Source organism: Acartia tonsa, chromosome 1, assembly GCF_053477335.1.
Source record: "Acartia tonsa isolate MP-2025a chromosome 1, ASM5347733v1, whole genome shotgun sequence".
Classification (NCBI taxonomy): domain Eukaryota; kingdom Metazoa; phylum Arthropoda; class Copepoda; order Calanoida; family Acartiidae; genus Acartia; species Acartia tonsa.
In genome coordinates this window covers 43431573-43454544 of record NC_137260.1, presented here as the reverse complement: position 1 = coordinate 43454544, position 22972 = coordinate 43431573, and the positions used below count along the sequence as shown (strand labels likewise).

The window sequence follows — 22972 nt, the reverse complement described above, 5'->3', positions numbered from 1 at the left end:
AAAGGGTTACAGGTCTGAGATTTTGCATGGCAGTTGCTTTATAGGGGTACAATATGGAACTGTGAAGAAATGGCGGCGCAACCGCCGAAAACCGCCGTTTCCCGCCGTAATTTTTGTTGCCTTTTCTCGGCGGTTTTCGGCGGTTGCGCCGCCGTTTCTTCACAGTTCCATATTGTACCCCTATAAAGCAACTGCCATGCAAAATGTCAGACCTGTAACTCTTTTTTTAGTTGAGTTCCTTTGACTTTTAGTTTTGGTTTCAAAAAGTGTCACTTTCGCCCCCCCCCTTTATGATTTTATTTGAATATTCGTAAAAAAATTGTCTTTTATGATATTTTAATATGGCTGAGAACTTAACCGATTCTAATCCAACGAATATTATTCGGTTTCGAAGCCATACTGGAAAAATATTGATGGTGACTTACCTATCAAAACTGACGGACACCTTGTATTGTGTCTCAGGTTCGACAGTTGTCTGGGTTGACCGGCCAGGAACAACCTCGCCAGACAGGTGAAAACCTGAAATAAGAAAAAATAATTAAAGTGAGTTTGGACAATATTCGTTTTATTTTTAGATTCAAGCATTGGAACGGTAATTGGAATGGTTTTGCCTATTTTTCTGCCCTTTAGAGTATATATTCCCTAGATGCTAGGGGCTCATTCACTAGTAAATCAAAAAACTAGTTTAGGAGATTACAAATAGCATAAATTCTAAAATAAAATTTCATAACCAACTCTACCAAACCATTTTAAAAAACGAAATATTGAGTCACGGGAAGAAAATGTAATGTGTTGTTAAAAAATTTATTTTGTTGTATTTGTTTACCGACAGAGAGAAGCGTAGCATGCCCTACAGGCTTGTGGTCAAACTAAGTAAATATTTTATTACGCTCAGGGATAAACAGTTAAGTATAAAACAGTAACAATTGTGTTCTTTAAATAGATATAGAATATACGTGGATATTGTGACAAAAATTGTCGTCAATTATAATAATAATAATTAAGGTTGCTATCATTGACATCATTTATTGGTCAGCTCGTCGCATCAAGTAGGAGGGGAGGTTATGGGGAAAGAGTGTACATGGGAAATATCGTTATATTAGCCTGCTGGAAGGACAATTTTACTAGAGTATCGAAAATTGGTACAATTATCTGTCGCTGTATCCAAGAATAGGCATGAGATATCTTAAGTGTTGCGGCTTTAGTAGAAGAATTAAATATTACATATATCTATCCTGTATCCATGAATAGGCATGAGATATCTTAAGTTTTGCGGCTTTAGCAGAGGAATTAAATATTACATATACCTATTCTGTATCCATGAATAGGCATGAGATATCTTAAGTTTTGTGGCTTTAGACATTTCATCAATATATACAGGGAAGAAGGGATGCAGTTCATTCAAAAACGATTAGGTACTTGTTCACTAATTCAAAAATATTAATATTTTTTTTGCAACTAATGTTTAAAGTGAAAACTCAAGTTCTATATTTTCAGGGAGGTAGAAAAAACAACTATAAATTGCAGTCAATAAAAGTCTACAGCTATTTTTCTTCTTATAATATTTACCAGCTACTACAGGATTTTCAAAAAGAATTGAGAAAGATTAATTTCCCAACCATAGCACTATCCCTTTATCCCTGATATATTTACCCAGGTAATTGGATAATTCTGGTAGGATGGAAAAGAATTGAGTCAGATTAATTTATCACCTGTTGCACTATCCCTTTATCCCTGATATTTTTACCCAAGTAACTGGATAGTTCTAGTAGTATGGAAAAGTGCATAGTAGCTTATTATTGTCAACACATTGAGTTGCACATGTGCTCCCAAGAAAGGCACATCTTATTTTGAAGTGTGTAATTAGATCTATGTCAAAGTATATAATGATCTAATAGCTCCTAACATAGTATATTTTCAATATTGCATAACCCTCATCTAACTAAGTGATACAAATAAAAATAGTGCAACCAAGCATTTGACCATCAATGCATAGATAAAAGACAATTTTCTATATTTTTTCATCATATTTTATAATATTATTAAAAATTATCCTCAGCAAGAATGTTTAATAAGATCACAAGAAATATTCTTGAAAAAAATAATATGTCTAATGATGTTGACATAGAGTCACTAACTACAGAGTCTAAAGATACCAAAACTGCCCCTAAAAATGACTCTATCAAATCAGTAAGAGCAAGTCTCCAAGAAGCTCTGAAGGTAATATCTTTACTCCAAGACAGAATTACTGCCCTAGAAAAGGTCAACAACAACACATCTACAGATAAGTGTTCTACTTGTCACTCAGACATAAAAAGAATAAAAGATATCCTAGGTATCAACGACGCCCCCAAACCCAACTGCACACTCAACTCTCACAATTCTGAACCAGAACTTGCTAAGATCCACAAAGCCAGACACATTGTGAACATAGGTGACCTCATTCATGTCGACAAAATCACGTGGAAATATGGAGGAAGCCACAGTGAACAGATTATGGCATTGTTTGGTAATAGCCAGGCTATAGTGAAAATATATCAATTAAAGCCTAAAGTTGTGAATGGGAAATCCCTTTATCCAGTGAATATATACTTCAGTTCTGAAGTTGCAAGTGATAAAGCTATCTCAATACTGAAATCTGTTTGTGACAAGGCTGGTAAGAGAATGCCAACTGTTCAATACGCCCTAACAGGCTTCCCAACACTACAGAAACGTGTCAGAGATGTTTCTTCTATTCTCAGCTTGGCAAAACAGAACAAAGAAATTACTGCCTATTCTATTATGAATTTCTCTATGGCAAAAGACAAATCCATAATCCCACTATATTTTGTTAAAGTTACTGAGAATGGACCATGGAGCAAGTATATAGAGAGTCGAACTATCAACCCAGACAGCGCAAGCAACGGACATATATTTCAGGAAAGCACTAACACAGAGGAAGCGCAGATCCACATTCAAACATTGACTGGAAAGATTATGGAACACATTCAGTCATTAGACCGCACAAACACTTCTATCAACCCTAAAAGGAACATCCAACAGAAAACTAACAAACACAACACTCCCTCAGATTCTGTGGACGGCATCAACAATTATCAAAACTCTAACCCTTTTATCAACAGTACTCATCAAAGTAAACGCGGACGCTCTTCCTCTTCTAGCCCATTTCTCCATGCCACAAAAAAACAGTTTTACAATATTCCCTCCAACGATCATCACAATACCTCCCCCTTTCTATACTCTCCACCACAGCAAACCCACATCTCCACATCCCCCCCTCCCCTCCAACAATTATATCCTATCACAAGCGTTCCTACAGTAACACAGCACCCCAGTCTAGCACCAGTCCACCTACACACTGGCATAGCCCCGCAGGGATACAACCACAGCAACTTCCAGACACACCAACAAACCTACAACCAACAGCAAAATCCAGGCCTAACTTATAATAGCTACAATGTGTAATATGATGATTTAAAATGTAGAATATGTTTTTACATAAGTTGCATTTTTAGGAGAATCTTTCATTGATTTGCCTTTAAATTTTTGGCTGTTGTCCAAAGCCAATTCTCATATTTAAAGGGGGGAGGCGAATGTGCCACTTTTTGAAACCAAAAGTAAACATGCATGATCTCAGCCCATAAAAGAGTTATAACTCTAAAATTCGGCACAGCAGTTGCTTTTTTGGAGAACAATATGGAACTGTGAAGAAATGGAAGCGGACCCGCCGCTCCCGCCGCAAACCGCCGAATTTTTTTTTGCCTTTTTTCGCCGAATTTATTTTAATTGTCTATTATGACGAGAAAAGGCAAAAGAATTCGGCGGGAGACGGCGGGAGCGGCGGTTTCGCCGCCGTTTCTTCACAGTTCCATATTATTCAAATCAAAAGCAACTGCTGTGCAGAATTTTAGAGCTGTAACTCTTTTATGGACTGAGATCATGCACGTTTTACTTTTGGTTTCAAAAAGTGGCACATCCGCCTCCCCCCTTTGGACTAAGAATTTCAAAAGTTTGGCTTTTGATTCCCTTTTTTATAGGAACACTCATTGTTTGTTTCTTCCCCCCCCCCCCTTCTTCTTATTATTATATAGTTATATTATTAGTTTTAAGTTAAGATTAGAATGCAATTTGACTCCTCTTTTAACATAAGATTTGTTAACTGTCGTGGTCTAGGGCTCCTCTCAAGTAACAGCAAAAGGCATAGACTAAATAGGATTTCACACAAAATCAAAGAACTGGAATACTCCAATAATGGCATACCTTCCTTATATGCTCTCTTAGAAACAAAATTAAAACCTAGCAAAAATACCCCAAATCTCCCAAATAATTGTAGTTACATCGGGGAAACGTCAGGAGGAAAAGGAGGGATACTATTATATTCTCATAATAGCTTGGAAACTGAAAATTTTAAAGTAATTTCATCAAAACATGCATGTTACATTAGACTGAAGATAAAAGAAAAATATATTGAGAACATTATAGTGTATCTCCCATGCGACATATTGGAGTGTTTTACTGTTCTTTCTGAAATCGAAAAATTCATTGTAAACAATAATATAAGCAATTTTTGCATATATGGTGATTTCAATATATCATTTGATTCACCTCACCATTCTTGTAAAGCTAAGCGGTTACAAAAATTTCTAAGCAAATTTAACTTGTTTGATCTAGCAGACAAATTAGGCAGTAATCATGCATATACTTGGTCCACTATTCGAAATAAAAAATTACATACTAGCAATATAGATCATTTTTTTGTCAATTTCGATGGTTTTACTTCCATAAGATTTGAGCACAATAGCTTTAGTGACCACATGCATGCGACAGTTAGCTTTAAAAAACCATATGTATATACATCTCCTAAATGGAAAAATTATTTATTTCGAAATAAGGACTTTACCTCTATGCTAGAAAAAAAAGCTACTGAATTTTTGTTCGATTACGCAGATCCCGGCATTTTGTTAAAGTCTAAAGAATTTTATGTTGAAAACCCAACTTGCTTAGATAATGAAATGTCATTTAATAGCCTCGAGTATAAAGATACAACTGCTTTTTTTAAACTTCTGACGCATCTTAAAAATGAACATGATCGTTTTTTCTCTAAATATAAACTGAAAAATTTTCATAAAACACAAGAATTTAACAAGCAAGTTAACATGTTGTATGAAAATTTAAGTAGATTTAATTCCAGAGATACATTAAATCAAATCCAAAATCTAGTAAAAACCCAACAAGATTATTTCAAAGGTCTAGTTTTTACACAAGCGGAATTTAAATATATGCAAAGATTAAAAGTTGATGGGGCAAACAATAGCTATACATTTAAACATATACCAAATCTTAAGAAGCAGAATTACAAATTAAAAATTGATGGTAATACAGTAACATGTCCCCATAAACTAGCAAATATATTTGCAGAAAATCATGCCAAAATTGTGTCCCCTGAAAACATCCCCCCCTCTGAATTAAAGGGTTTACTAGAGGACTATGATTTGACATTAGATGAAATATTTCCGCAAATTAAAAGTCTTACTTCTCCTTATTCTACATCTATTGAGTTTAAGAATATAATTAAGTCTATGAAAAACTGTTCTGCCCCAGGAATTACTTCAGAAACAAAAATTCTATTTGAGTTCTTAATTAATATTTTTCCAAATTTTATAACAAGAGCTTTGAATAACTTATACAATATCGAAATTGATCAAAGCCCCTTTAAATTCATAAAAGATAGAAATATAATTTTCATTGCCAAGAAAAATAGTGACCTTTTGTCACCTGACGACTATCGTGGCATAGCGTTATTGGAAACTGTGTATAAAATTCTGTCTAAGGCACTGAATAAAAAACTTAATGTCCATCTTCATAAAATTATTCATAGTCAACAATTTGGCTTTGTTCCTAACAGAACAATGTCCAATGCATCAATTAACATTACAGCCGCCATAAACCACATTGTTAAAAAGAAGGACAATGCTCAAATCATTGCACTTGATTGGTCACGTGCCTTTGACACAATTTTACCCTCAGTTATTGACTCAATCTTATTGCATATATTTCCCAATGGTAGTTTTGCAAAAACGTTTAATCAACTTACAAATAACGGTAGATTTAGAGTAGCTATAAAAGGAACATTCTCCAAATTCTACAAGTTAAAAAGGGGGTCAGCTCAAGGTGACCCACCCAGTGGAAGTAAATTTATAATTACAAACCATATATTTATAAGATGCTTAATCAGCGAAAAATTAAAGCATATTTTCTATAAGATTGGAAAGAAACATACCAAACCTAAAAGTTTTGCTGATGATTCTATTTTAATTTCTCAATTGAAGACAAATAAGGATGTTAATGATTTAAAACAGTTATTGCACAAACTTGAGAAAGGTATCGGGCTTCATATAAACTTTAGTAAGACAAAAATTTTAACCCATGGCACCTTCCCCCCCGATCTTGCTTCTATAGGGAAAATTGTCGACAAACTTAAACATCTTGGAATTTACCTCTCCTTTAATCAAAATTTAGCAAGAATTCATACTTATGATGAATTATGTAGTAAACTTGAAAAAAAAGCAAAGTCAATTCCTCTAAAAAGCAGTTATAATTTGATTAAAAGACGCAATCTTTGTAGCCATTTATTATCAGCCTGTGCTTACCATGTATACAGAATTTATCCCCCTGACGAGAAATATTGTAAATCAATTTGGAAAATTATTTCAAAGTTTTTATGGTCTAGTAGAAATCCTGATGGAAAAATATCATACAGATATAAAATTTCACAAAATCGTATAGAACAAGATTTCACTCAGGGTGGTTTGAACTTTCTAAAACCTGACACCCAAGCATTTTCAATATGGTTAAATAGTTTTATGAATTGTCTAAGATTTTCTTCCCAACATAATGATACTACCATTAGCTTAATTTTAGAACATAAACATCTAAACATTCAAGCAATGTTACCTACATTTAGTTATAAAACAATAATTGAGCATCAAAATTTCTTTAAGAGTCTTTATCCATGTGCAGGTGGTAATTATTTTCATAAGCTAAGTGAGTTTTTTTATGATTTAGAACATGAACCATCCACGTTTTTCCAATCCCCCATTATTTCATCCAATTTTGCTAATATTTCAACACCTTTTAATAAACACGATGAAAATATATTACTTAAAACTAAGAAGCTAACCATCGCTTCCATATTTGAAACAAGAAAAATTGATGAAAATGTATTGTTTTTGCCATGCATAAAATCTGATCTATCGAATATAATTAGAGATGTTTCTTTAATAAATAAATTGAGTAAACTAGTAGAGTCAACAAAAACAGCTTTTCCTAGAGATTGTGTGTTTAGCATGAAGAGAGCAAAGCAACTTTTGATTCCAATTGGAACAGTTTTTTTAAAGAACAAATCTGTATTTTCTCTCCATTTTAAACTAATTCATAGAAATAAAAACTCATGTGAGCTACCTGCACTAAAAACTAGAGTGAGTGATAAGTTATATATTCCAGACAAAGAAATGCTTTCTATGTCGTTAAAAAAAATATTTAGCATGCCAATTATTTTATATTATAAAAATTTTATCCTTGAACAAATGAACAGAACATTAAATAGTAAAAATAAACTATATAAATTTAAATTAACTGATTCAAATTTATGTTCAAAATGTAATATAATAAGTTCAACAGAACATGCCCTCTATTTCTGTGTGTTTCCTACCTATTTTATACATAAACTTGCATTATTTCTAGATTATGTTCTAAATGATAGTAAGCCAGAATTCATCTTTTTAAAAGAAAACTTTTACTTATACAATATGTTTTATGAAGGCTTTTCAAACGATTTCTATCTACAATTATCCCATTTAATTTTAGTTGCAAAAGATAGATCTTTAAAAATAAGCATAGAGGACGATTTCATTAAGTGGGATGACAACAATTTCTATGCACACTCTATTCTTTTATCTCAATTTACTTGTAAACTCCTTCATAATGCTGGCTTGAATAACAATATAATATATGATTTTATTAATTTCATATCAAACTAAGCCTAACATACACATTGTTTCTTTTATTCGTTCTATGTGGATCGATTTATGTCTTAATTTTATCTTTTTATTATTATTATGTTTTAACTATGTTTGTATATTATTTCGTATTGGAATAAATATTTAAATGTTAAATGTCAACACATTAGAAAACAGGTAAATAAGGCAAGGAAAAAAGCTGTTAAAATAAAAATATTTCTTCTAGTTGTTTTATCTTCACTCACCCCTTTCATACAAGGTAATTGAGGGATAATACAAAGGACGATAAATTAATGTACCGTTGAAATGTAAATAAACAAAGTTACCCTTTTTGTGTATTGAAACTATAGGTTGAAGAAAAGTTTGGACACTGCTAGCAACTCATTAAGATTTAATAGAAGTAACCTATGTTTTTAAGCCAACGATTAAAAAAACATATGATATTCAATGTACCCTCTGACTATATAGGAGCTTGAAACCTAAAGGAAGATTCCTTTACACACCAACAAAGATAGCCTAGATTCACCCCTGCCGCCTAAAAAGCACAGACCCACAAACATATTCAAACTTTTTTCCAGAAATCCGAAACAATTTAGCTTGATAATACTTTGTACTCTTATCTTTATAATAATTTTGTGGACATGATTAAGGAAAGAAAAGACAAGACTACCTCAAATATTATCTACACTAGTGCATTTAAGGAGTTGTACAATATGTACGTTGATGAAAAAGTACAAAAAGTACAAATTCTTAAGTCGTATGCCACGAATAGCCAAAAGAGAGACAATTAAAACGAGTTATGGAGTACATATATCTTCTTAAAACATAGACAAAGTGGGATAAAAGGCTTAAATGCTTAATGGCAAGGGAAATGAAGGGAAAGTACATTTTCTCAACATAAATATAGTCAGACCAAGGGTCACCTTCTTGAACAAATACACACACACACACACATATTAGGTAAACCAAAATTAGACGTGAAATTGATGTACAATCATCAATGAAAATTTCTATAATCATTTAAGTAAAAATATTGTGAATCATACATAAATAACAAAGCAGTTGCATAAATGAATCTTTGATGCGTTTTTTATTAGTTTTTTTATGAGTTTAATTTAATTTAGGCCAGGTTAGTTTATATTTGGTACTGGGTAGCCCCTTAAGGTGTAGGAAGAGAAAAAAAAACTACCACCCTCCCTTTTCTACAATTAATCTATAAGAATAAGGGGTGGGGGTTTCTGGGCACGACAGTAACATTGCATGAAGCATTCTACAATGAATTCATATAACTGAGCTATTAAAGCATTGGGGAAAAAAATTGGTTGGCACTAAAGATTTAGTTTTAAGGCCTCCATATACACTGATTTTCACTCCGCAGTAATAGTAATAATATTAGTGTTGTTATACATAGAGTAGCTTTATTAAAATTAAGGGCTATAAAAAATAGGTATTAGAAAATAAAGGCACATCCAAAAAGGGCATTTTCCGATATTTTTTTACTTCTTAAGATTATGTTAGGTTATAGGTAATGGGTAGCCCGCTAGATTAAGACACTGCGGGTATAGGTCCCGCAAGGTGAGGGCTCAACATGCACTTTATGTGGAAGTACCATTTTACTATTTCTACTTCGGTAATCTAATCCAAGCAAAATATCTTAAATCCATTCTTAGAGAGAGTTGGTCGAAGCACAGATATTATATGGTTGAACCATAACCATCATAAGTTTGGGTCTATGGTCTTTCACAGGTTGTATAACAGTAATAAAACAGTAAAAGTGAGTTACAAAACCAACTGTGATTGCGCAATCAGAAAGAACCTCAAACCCGGCCAATAATTTCTTACCCCCAAACCAGAGAAGCGCTGTCATTGGTTGAGAGACATGAACAAAAATGTTTTATCTTGTCTCTGGTTGGCCATACAGGGGTCACCCTTGCAAAAATATTGCACAAATTTAGGACAGGTAAATCATGTCAAATTATTCTGACAAAATGTTTTGTTTTTCTGCCTGTTTGTGTACAATATCATATTATTACTGTAGTTCGGTTATTTTGACAGAAAGGGGAAAAATTGTTTTTATTTAGATGTATTATCCTACCCTTTTTGACGCTATACATATTTTTGGGCATAATTAGAAACTTTTAAACCTCACATCAGCTCCTTCTTTACTAAAAAGAAAATCATATTTTAAGCATTTTGCATATTCCTTTATTCTATAATTTTATTTGACGATCCTCATACCATACTCTACTCTATACTGGCTTCTTCATACAGAGAAAGTGATAACAGATCTTTGGGCAACATCTTTTAATTCATATAAGGACCAAATACTCCCCCAGTCTTACTATAAAGAGGTTAGTTTTGTTTACAGGTGGCCTCTAGGAGCGTAGCCGCTAGTGGATATTTATCGCATCGTCCATACCCTTAAAATTCATGTGTTCCCCCCTTACCTATTTCTTCAGATTTTTGATGTAATGGGATGATGGGGGTTGGTATGGTCCAATTGCAAAATAAGGAATCCTACGGATCTTTGCATTTGATTTCATACAAATTTCCTACACGACATTTAATCCACAATTTTTATCAGATTCATTCTTCCATAAAATCAAAACATTTTGCAGCTATACAGTTTTTTAAAAGAAGTTGTATCAACTTTTTTTTTTATAGCTAGCCGGTTCTTTTAGTAAGTAGTAGATGTAAAATTTTTCATAGAATTCAAATATGCAATCGGTTTTTTTGTAGACCTCTTATTTTATAAGTAATTTAAGTTTTTTAAAAAAATAATTAAGTCGGTTTTAAGGTACTAAAACGCAACAAAATAAAAGAAGAAAATGGTCAGTAAGAACAAAAATAGTAAGATCTTTAATTTGACACCTTACTTTTAAAATTCTGTTGAGTAATTATTGAAAAAATCTATTTTTTTAACCTCGGTATAATAAAAACTTTAGACCTAAATATTTTCTCAAACAGACATAAAAAACATGGGTTCATATATACCATTAGAATCAGAAAAATATTACGAATCCATTGTAAGCAAAATTGAAAAAAATTAAAAAATTAAAAAATTACAGAAATGGCCAATTATTTTTTTTGTTCAGACAACACTATTGTTTTCCCTTTTTTACCCCCTCTTTACCCCCTCTTTACCCCCTCTTTACCCCCTTCCCATTTTTATACTCAATTGAAGAATTAAGACGTTGCCTGTACAACATAATATGATATTTTCATATAATTCCTTTTATTGTAGTTTATATACTATATTGTAAACTTTTTTTTTCAATTTTGCTTACAATGGATTCGTAATATTTTTCTGATTCTAATGGTATATATGAACCCATATTTTTTTATTTGTGAAATAATAAAATTAAGTTCAAAGTTTTTATTCTCGTGGGTTTAAAAAAATCGATTTTTTCAATAATTACCTAACAGAATTGAAAAAGTAAGGTGTCAAATTAAAGATCTTACTATTTTTGTTCATAATGACCATTTTCTTTCTTTTTTTTGTTGCATTTTAGTACCTTAAAATCGACTTAATTTTTTTTTTTTAAAACTTAAATTACTTAAAAAATAAGAGGTCTACAAAAAAACCGATTGCATATCTGAATTCTATGAAAAATTTTACATCTACTACTTACTAAAAGAACCGGCTAGCTATAAAAAAAATAGTTGATACACCTTCTTTAAAAAAAAAACTATAAAGTACAGAGGCCAATATTTAAAGAATAATAGTATTGCCTCAAGGAACGGAGGAGACATTGGACTGGAAATTATACTGATACACAAATTTAATAAACACGTTATCTTATTCGCTTACTTTTCTATTCCTCTGCTAAAACTTAATGGTTATTTACACTACCAGTGTCTAAATTTTCCAACCAATAACCTTAATCTTAACTTTGCTTATTGGAAATGAAAATTAAGGGGGGGGGGAAGTTCTGACACTTTCGCGTAAACGGTGAGTATAGGCTTTATCTTTGGACTGAGAGGATAGGTTATTAGGGATAAAATCATTCTTATGTGATGAATTTCCCCCAGATTTAAGATTTTTTGGATAGGCCTCCAGGTTCCGGAGCTCCAGGCCTCCAGGTGGTCTCTGGACAGGTAAAAAAATAAAAATTTCTTATTTGAACAGTTAGAGGTAAGTTTATTAAACAACATAAGCTTCTTTTTATATATTATTTATATATTTGAAGAAAAAATTACAATCGGCCTCCAGGTTCAGGTGCTGCAGGCCTCCAGGTGGCCTCTGGACAGGTAAAAAATCAAAATTTCTTATTTGAACAGTTAGAGGTAAGTTTATAAAACAACATAAGCTTCTTTTTATATATTATTCACAAATTTGAAGAAAAAATTACAATCGGCCTCCAGGTTCAGGTGCTGCAGGCCTCCAGGTGGCCTCTGGACAGGTAAAAAATCAAAATTTTTTATTTAAACAGTTAGAGGTAAGTTTATTAAACAACATAAGCTTCTTTATATATATTATTCATATATTTGAAGAAGAAATTACAATCGGCCTCCAGGTTCAGGTGCTGCAGGCCTCCAGGTGGCCTCTGGACAGGTAAAAAATCAAAATTTCTTATTTGAACAGTTAGAGGTAAGTTTATAAAACAACATAAGCTTCTTTTTATATATTATTCACATATTTGAAGAAAAAATTACAATCGGCCTCCAGGTTCAGGTGCTGCAGGCCTCCAGGTGGCGTCTGGACAGGTAAAAAATCTAAATTTCTTATTTGAACAGTTAGAGGTAAGTTTATAAAACAACATAAGCTTCTTTTTATATATTATTCATATATTTGAAGAAAAAATTACAATCGGCCTCCAGGTTCAGGTGCTGCAGGCCTCCAGGTGGCCTCTGGACAGGTAAAAAATCTAAATATCTTATTTGAACAGTTAGAGGTAAGTTTATAAAACAACATAAGCTTCTTTATATATATTATTCATATATTTGAAGAAAAAATTACAATCGGCCTCCAGGTTCAGGTGCTGCAGGCCTCCAGGTGGCCTCTGGACAGGTAAAAAATCAAAATTTCTTATTTGAACAGTTAGAGGTAAGTTTATAAAACAACATAAGCTTCTTTATATATATTATTCATATATTTGAAGAAAAAATTACAATCGGCCTCCAGGTTCAGGTGCTGCAGGCCTCCAGGTGGCCTCTGGACAGGTAAAAAATCTAAATTTCTTATTTGAACAGTTAGAGGTAAGTTTATAAAACAACATAAGCTTCTTTTTATATATTTTTACATATCTAAAGAAAAAATTACAATTGGCCTCCAGGTTCAGGTGCTGCAGGCCTCCAGGTGGCCTCTGGACAGCTAAAATTTTTTTTTAAAAATCTTATTTAACAGTTAGAGGTCAAGTTTACTTAAAAAACAAAATGAGCTTATTTTTAGATGCTTTAAAGATATTTGAAGAATAATTTACAATTAGCTTCCAGGTTTAGGTGATGCAGGCCTCCAAGTGTACTCTGGACAGGTAAAATATCAATATTTCTTATTACAACAGATATATAAAAAAAAATTAGTTATTTATATATTTGAAGACAATATTACAAATGGCCTTTAAAATAATATTATAATAAGTACAATTTTAAATTACAATTGGCCTCCAGGCTCAGGAGCTTCGGGCTTTGAACAGGTAAAAATAAAAAAAAGAGAATATCATTAACTCCTACAATTTAAACCTTTGAAGTCTCAATGTGTAGGACCTAATAATATTATATGTTGGCGTTATCCTCTTAAATTTTTTTTTCAATTTTGAAAATTTTGCTATCCCCCAACTAAACTATAAAACCTGGTAGCGGCACTTTTTTACAATTAGGTTTGGTTAGATTATAGGCTAGTGGGCTGAGTACCCGTGGCTAGGCAGGCCAGAAGGCCGAGAGACGCGGCCAGGTTCTATTGTACTCAAAATTTTAAATTGAAGAAAAATAAATCATAAGAGGATAATACCTATATGTTTAATTTCAGATAATCTAGGATGGGGTGCAAATTTTTTTTTTACATAATTTTCATATAAACATTTACTGGCAGTTTAGACTACTTAACAAGATCTGAAATAATGGACACATCATTAATAGATTCATCTTCTAGGCAAGTAGTTTTTAATTTTTATAATTTTTATTGGAGGCCAATTGTAATTTTTTCTTCAGATTTATGAATAATATATAAAAAGAAGCTTATGTTGTTTTATAAACTTACCTCTAACTGTTCAAATAAGAAATTTTGATTTTTTACCTGTCCAGAGGCCACCTGGAGGCCTGCAGCACCTGAACCTGGAGGCCGATTGTAATTTTTTCTTCAAATATATGAATAATATATATAAAGAAGCTTATGTTGTTTTATAAACTTACCTCTAACTGTTCAAATAAGAAATTTTGATTTTTTACCTGTCCAGAGGCCACCTGGAGGCCTGCAGCACCTGAACCTGGAGGCCGATTGTAATTTTTTCTTCAAATATATGAATAATATATATAAAGAAGCTTATGTTGTTTTATAAACTTACCTCTAACTGTTCAAATAAGAAATTTTGATTTTTTACCTGTCCAGAGGCCACCTGGAGGCCTGCAGCACCTGAACCTGGAGGCCGATTGTAATTTTTTCTTCAAATATATGAATAATATATAAAAAGAAGCTTATGTTGTTTTATAAACTTACCTCTAACTGTTCAAATAAGAAATTTAGATTTTTTACCTGTCCAGAGGCCACCTGGAGGCCTGCAGCACCTGAACCTGGAGGCCGATTGTAAATTTTTCTTCAAATATGTGAATAATATATAAAAAGAAGCTTATGTTGTTTTATAAACTTACCTCTAACTGTTCAAATAAGAAATTTTGATTTTTTACCTGTCCAGAGGCCACCTGGAGGCCTGCAGCACCTGAACCTGGAGGCCGATTGTAATTTTTTCTTCAAATTTGTGAATAATATATAAAAAGAAGCTTATGTTGTTTTATAAACTTACCTCTAACTGTTCAAATAAGAAATTTTGATTTTTTACCTGTCCAGAGGCCACCTGGAGGCCTGCAGCACCTGAACCTGGAGGCCGATTGTAATTTTTTCTTCAAATATATAAATAATATATAAAAAGAAGCTTATGTTGTTTAATAAACTTACCTCTAACTGTTCAAATAAGAAATTTTTTATTTTTTTACCTGTCCAGAGACCACCTGGAGGCCTGGAGCTCCGGAACCTGGAGGCCTATCCAAAAAATCTTAAATCTGGGGGAAATTCATCATATAAGAATGATTTTATCCCTAATAACCTATCCTCTCAGTCCAAAGATAAAGCCTATACTCACCGTTTACGCGAAAGTGTCAGAACTTCCCCCCCCCTTTATCGTTCTTTGTTTACTAAATAATAATATATTAAAAGAAAAAAAAATATGTTTATGTATAAATATTTGTTTTATACATTTATATAAAAGTATAATTGAGCTACTTTGAACTATTAAAAATATGACCTTTTTAAAAACTATGCTGAAAGGATAAAATTCTAAAAACGTAACCTTTTCTATGATGCTTTAAAATATATTTCACGTTAAGCAGTTACCATTATTAATAAAATGAAATAATAAAAATGTTATAATACACTCTGGAGAGATAGTAGGTTTGAAAATATTTCTTTTAAAGCAAAAAATTTTGTCTTTGTCCTATTGTACATGTATTTCAGTGGGAATTACAGCTGTTAGTATCACTTTTTTAAAGTAAATAAAAATCTGGTGCAACATCCAAGTAATAATATGTCGATTATAACAAATATTAAACTATAAAACTGATGAATCATGTGGCAATTACTTAATCAAACAACTATCATTATTACTAATTTAGCAGGAGACTAGGTCATTACTACGTTTTTATAAGTAAACTTTAATACAAGAAAAGCAAGAACAATTTTATCCATAAGTATCGCAGCAACAAGAAATAAACTGAACAGTCAAGTATTATTAAATAGGAGAGTAAGCAAAAAGGGAATCACAATGGAGATTTTTTTGGCAGGTATTGTAAATAAATCCCAGCTCATAACAAAGGCATTGGACAGCTTATTAATTTTTCAACTTTCTTTGAATTGTAAACACAAAGTAATTGAGAAGCTACGCTACTTATAAATAACAAAAAAATTCTTTGTTTTGTTATGATTTATTTTACATATACTATCTATCATTATTCTCAACTTTTTTTTGGTTATTTATGTACAAACATAAGAAATTAAGTAGTGCAGCTACTCTGTAACAAAGACTGTCTCTATGATTGTCAAATATGACCGTAGTTTCATATTTTATTAGTGAATTGAATTTAAGAAGATATAATACGCTTGTAATTGATAGTACCTTCCAAAAATAACCTATTTTTTCTTAATTGACAAAATTTTCTTTATTTCATACAGAATTAAATTTTTTAAGTATCAAACAAATGTATAGATATTTTGCACATAAAAACTGGTTTTATATGATAATTTGATTTAAATTCTAACTAAACCCAAAAAATTTGTGTTTTTATTTAAAGTTTTTACTCTCTCTGACTCTCTGCTAGTGGAGTATAAAAACATTTCTTATGGAGTAGTAGAAATGGATATAGAAAAAACGTGGATATTATGACAGGGGAAAATTGTCGTCAATTTAGCTTGCTAACTTGGACATCATTTATTGATCAGTTTGTTCATCCAGTTGCAAGGGATGAAAAGAGGTAAAGGAGTGGATATTATTATTTAAGCCCTCTGCGAGTTTTAGTACACATGAAAATCTGGTGTTACATCCAAGTAATAATATATCCATTGAAGTAGAGTTGTTTTTGTTAATTTCATATCTAGAATAAATATTGACAAAAGGGCTGGACGGACTATGTACATTACAAGTACATGGAGGGTACACAGTCACACGGACAGCAGTAAAGATTCTTATTAAAAGATTAAAGGATGGGTATAGCAGCCAATCTATTTAACTATTTTATAGGACGTTATATTTATTTTGTTGTGTTTATGAATTCGTTAACATTATTTTAAAAAGTTTTATAGTCCTTAACTATCTTGTATTTTGATGGCCATCGAGTCTGGGGGCGCTTCCGCTATTTTCTAAAAATTACCTTATATCATTCTTTTTAAAATTTAGAGTAATTAATTCTATCCTAAAATATTAAGGGAACAAAACCTTTTAGTATGAGGTTATATCAATAATAATGCTTTCTTTTATAAAAATCAATGACTACTATATAGATTTATTTAATAGGTATTTCATAAGTTGCACCAGATTTCCATGAACTCTTAATTTCTCGCAGCTGGCTAGAATAACGATACACCTCATCCACCCCTTTACCCTATCACTTCCCCTTCTAAAAGATGAACGAACTGACCAATAAATTATGTCCACGTTAGCAACCTAATGTGACGACAAACTTTTCCCTGTCAATATATCCACGTCTATTCTATATGCATTTTTTAAAAAGATTTTTCAGACATTAGAACAGGAAATTAATAAATCAATCTTCTACCAATAGTCTATTTTTTAAGCTTAAAGCTGAAATTTATAAATTCCAATTAAGTTTTTTTTTTCATAACAAAACTAAAAAAACACTTGAAAAAGATCTGTAACACCTAATTAATTCTCCAGATGAAAAAAGTATCTACACTTAGAAGTGATGATATATAGCATACAATAATAATCATCATAATAAAATATGTGTATTCATTTCTTTTAGAACTAAGGAAAAAATAAATAACCAAAAGTTTTAGAAAGTCAGGAAAATCAACTTTTCCATCGTCCAAACAATTCAGATTAATGCAAAATCATTATAAAGAAAAATAGTTGTTCTCATTTGTTCTCTAATAAAGTGAAACTTGCAGCGGGCTACAATAAAGATGTCTCTCCAACCCCCTTTACCCTATACCCTCCCCTACTACTTAATGAATGAACTGACCAATACACGAGTTCCATGTTAGCAAAATAAATTGACGTTATTTTTTAATAATATCCACGTAAACCCATTATTGTCAAATGTTTATCCGTTTATCCCTGGTAAATATAAGGCAGCAAACTGACTTTTCCGCTTACTGACTTTACTTTTGTCGTCTCCTCACATTTACACAAACAATATTAGGGATGGGGGGACAACTATTCTGTAATTTTAATCTGTTTCAATCACTTGATATTAGTGTTTATTAAAGTTCTAAAAAACATTGATATAATAGCTTTCATCCATAAATTTTTATTTTTAGGTAAAATCAAGGTTAAAGAAGGGATATTGGTACATATTCGTCAGTTCAGGTGTCTTTTAGGTTATACATACCTTCTATGTCCAAACTTTTCTGACAATAATTATAATCTATTAAAATGGTATTCATGATTAGGATGGTACATCAATTCATCATCCATTGTCTTTATCTTATGATCCCTGGGTAAAACAAAAACATTGCATGATTTAAATTTCAGAATATCTGTCCCTGCACACATATCTTTCTCTTCATTTATGCTGAAGACAAAGCAAAATGAAAATTAGTTTATATGTGCTTGTGTGTGTGTGTGTGTGTGTGTGTGTGTGTGTGTGTGTGTGTGTGTATGTGTAAGTGTATGTGTGAGCAAAGAAGAAAAAAAACCATCTCATGTCATTCACACATGAAGGAAGATCATCTCACCAACTTTTATGCTAAAAACTTTCTTTTCCTTTCTATCTCGACAAAAAAATATGATTTTGATAACAAGAATGATTTTTGACAAAGATTAAGAAATAAATGACAAATCAATCAATAAAAAAGGAGTAATTAAATCTAATAAAGTTTAAATTATTCTGTCAATCAAAATCCAGAGATACTTTTTCTCCATTTATAACAGAATAAATATGCAGCAGGAAAACAATACATTTTAGCATTAATGTTATAATAACGATTGTTTCTATAGTCATTTGCTTTTGAGTTTGTTCAGAAAAAGGTAGCAAAACCCTTTATTAATCAAAGGTATAGTCATTAAAATTACATTTCCAATTCCTTTTTTTAATGAATCCTTGTTATATAATTTTTTAGCAGAAATATAACTTGTATTGTGTCATAATAGGTTTTGTTTTGATTATTTAGAAGAAAGCCTCTGATACATAACATAATAAAGGCCTTTGTCAGCCAATATACAGGGAGGTGGGGGAGTCAACAATAGCAGTAAAATTAATATACTTCCCTTCCTTCATCCAAATGTTTACAATACCCCAAGCATTGTATGGGGAAGATGTGATTTATCACCCATTGTCCACTCCCTCCATCCCTGTATCCTGTATCCAATTGAACATTTCTATTGTGGCACAATAAATTATTTATCCTCTCTGTCATTACAAACTTAATGACAGAGACTAAAATTCAGGGTTCTTAAGGGATAAGACAATGGATCTATACCCAATGATGATAAACAAAGTTACCACTTTAGTATAATAGACACTTAGTCAGAACCAATCAATTAAAATTCAATAAAATTACCCCAAAATTAAATTCAACTTAGTTATAAATTTTTTGTTACCCGTGTAAATCAGAGTTTAATGTCCCCTCCCTCCCTGCTTAAAATGACGGCAGCCCCGTAAATGATATAAAAATATTTGTTTAAAGCCACATAAACTGCCAAATTACCCGTTGGAAATGAATCTTAAACTATAAAGAATCCCACGAAGAGATCAGAAATTATCTTCATTTTCCTCAGGGCTGGTCCTTAACCCCAGGACCCCCCCTCCTTCCCCCATGAAATTTAAAAACCGCAGCAGCTATTCAATATCTTTAGTGATACACACACACACACACACACACACACACACACACACACACACACACACACACACACATACACACTCACACACGTACTTCAATAAAGACCATAATGATTGCCTTCTAGCCCATCATCTACTATACTTTATATATCATCCTCTAGCTATGCCATACCATAAAACTATCCGATTCCTCTCTCAACCATTATTTCCCCCTTTTTAAAAGCGAAGCTTTTCTATAATTAGGGTCGGTCCGTCCGTCCGTACGTCCGTCCGTCCGTACGTCCGTCCGTACGTCCGTCCGTCCGTCACGGATAGCTTTTTTCGTTAATTTAGACATGTTAGAATTGTCTTATCGATTTCAAATTTTGCATGGTGATTCCTTTAGTAGTTAGGTACGATTTAGAAAGCGTAGCAACTCTATAATCATTACCAAAATGTCCGTACGTCCATTTTAAACATGTTGAATTTTTTACTTTTTTAAATAGCTTTTTTCGTTAATTTAGGCATGTTAGAATTGTCCTATCAATTTTAAATTTTGCATGGTGATTCCTGTAATAGTTAGGTACGAGTTAGAAAGCGTAGCAACTCTATAATCATTACCAGAATGTCCGTACGTCCATTTTAAACATGTTGATTTTTTTTACATTTTTAACAACAAATTTGTATATGACCTAATTATCCGATTGGTCTGATTTTTGGTATACTGATTCCTGGGACAATAAAGTACAATATGATAAGCGAAGCAACTCTATAATCAAGTCCTAAAAATGTAAGTATGTCCATAATTATTATCCTGTATCAAGCAGTTTTTCAACAAATTTACTTACAATTTTGCTTTGACTCTTATACATTCGCATTCTGATTATTCAGTTCTGACATTATACAAGTGTTAATGTCCGTTTGTCCTACCGTTTCAGAGCTTCGCTTTTATGGATGTTGTCATCCTTGTTATATATATATGTGTGTACTGTGCGTTTGTCCGTCCGTGCGGTGTTCGGGCGGCGAGTGCTTAGTCAATTCTAAGATCTGTGACTTTCTGTGTGTGTGCTAACGCGCGTACAAAGAGCGGTTCAGTTCAACGCACCCCACAAAATATTCTTGAAAACCAACCATAAAAAAAGTCGGACAATAATGATTATATAGGGGGAAGATAAAAGGGATGGGGGGGGGGACTAAAAATGGTTGAAAAATGTCCGATCAAAGGGGGGCATTTGCATATCTTTAGCCTTAACCCAATCAATAAATTTAAATTTACTCAATGTTTAGGGGTTTTGTTAAGTAGATTTAGGGCAATCAGCTTAATTTAGATTTTTTCTGTACACAATTTATGTATCTAAAGAAAATGTTCTAAAATATCATGCAGAGCTAAGGGTTTCAAATAGATGAGCTCAATTGAAAAGGAGAGATGAAACCTAAAAGAGATGGAGAGAAAAGTCTTTCTTAGCCGACAAATGGAGTTCAAAATGTCAACAAAATTCCTTTTCAGACACGACTAAATCCTCCCCCCCCCCCCCCCTCAACCCTTTAATTTAAATAGAAAGGGATGAAAGGATAGAAGGGGCACACACACACACACATACACACACACACACACACACACACACACACACACAGCAAGATTACTTTTTTCCAGAGTGTGAATAGGACTTGATTTTGTTCTGCGAAATAGTTTTCTCTCTCCTCCTCCCTCCTATTTCTGCACCAAACATTTTCATTTGAAATAAGTGTGTCTCTGTGCTCAGGGAGGGAGGGGACAAAGGGCTGTTTATTACACTAGTCCCCAAAGTTTTATTAAAACAGTGGCTCAACAACTTTGGGGACTTATTGAATTTTGATTGATTTTTTACGTTTCAACCATTAATTGTCATCTACATACGGAATAACTTTGTGTATAATCATTGAGGATGTACTTCGAATTCATCGGCCATTGTCTTATCCATTTTGATACCTGGTATGTACTGGCTGTCCAACATGAAATTTAGTTTTTTTTAGAAAAATGTCATTCAAGTACAATGCACATAGGGGCAACAAGGGGCAACAATTCACCACCCCCAAATCAAGTTTTAAACATTCTATGAGTATTATCATACCCAATGTACATCAGATTTCAAAGGAATCGTGAAAATACGCTTTTTAAGTAAGCATTCTAATGCATGGAAGTCAAGAAATGCAAAAATTTTCTTACAGAAAAAGGCATACTTTTTGTGTTTCACCACCAATTTTAAAAGTATTATAAAATCTCTTAGAATTAACGTAATTAGACAAAATAACTTCTGATGAGTCATGCATTACATATATTTTGACAGTATTAAAGAAAGAAACACAAATTGAAGAAATTAGTCTTAAATAATTCTAGTTGAAGTCAAGATTTTAGTTTTTATATGTTTGTTTTTCAATCAACATTTAAGAAGACAGTTAAAGGAAACATGTTTTCGCCGGGTGTCGCCGGCTAAAAAAACGATATTTGATTACCCAAAGACATATTTTAATCGCCAGTACTGGTTTCATTTACCCCCCCGCGCCCCCGTAGGGGTTTTTAGCCCGTTTTCTGAACGTGGGTGCACGAAAAGCTTGTAAGAAAAGGCGTTTAAATGCGCTTTTAAAGTCAAAACGTAAGATATAATTCAAATAAATAAAAGACACAAAAACATAGACATATTGGGAAATATTTATTCTGACTTAGAATTAAAGTTAATAATAAATATTTACATAAATAAATATATTGCACTAAATGATGGGGAGGAGGGGGGGGGGGCTAAACCTAAATCTAAACCTCTTTATGTTTGATGTTTTAATGTAACTAAATAATCGTTTCTATAGATTATTACAAATATCAGGGATCTAAAGGGATAAGACAAAGGTCAATAAATTGTTGTACATCCCCAATGATAATACACAAAATTACCCCTTGTGTAGATTAAAGTTAGTAGTTAAAACGTTTGAACACACAACTATAAAACTTTGGGGACTAGTGTTATAAACAGCCCAATGTCCCCTACCTCACTGCGGAAAGGTAAAGTTAATATGCAAATAACGTGAGGTTCTTATAATCATTCTAAATTGGAATTAGCAAGTAGTCTTCTGTCTGTCTATTGGTAATGCTTTGTTTTTAAATTATGTAGTTACAGGGTATTCATGTTTAAAGTCAGCAGTTTTATTTAGAAAGGGAGGGGACTGTTAATTACACTAGTCCCCAAACTTCAAAGTTTTATAATAACGTTTTTATA

The 22972-nt window shown here is 32.3% G+C and overlaps 1 protein-coding gene across 1 annotated transcript in view; it reads right to left on the bottom strand.

Moving 5' to 3' along the window:
* Window positions 1-22972, bottom strand: part of Dora (zinc finger SWIM domain-containing dorado) — a 104736-nt gene that overhangs the window by 31212 nt on the left and 50552 nt on the right. Inside the window, exon 3 of the mRNA XM_080171175.1 lies at window positions 426-519. Coding sequence (XP_080027301.1) covers window positions 426-519 — 94 coding nt within the window. The remainder of the gene's footprint in view (window positions 1-425; window positions 520-22972) is intronic.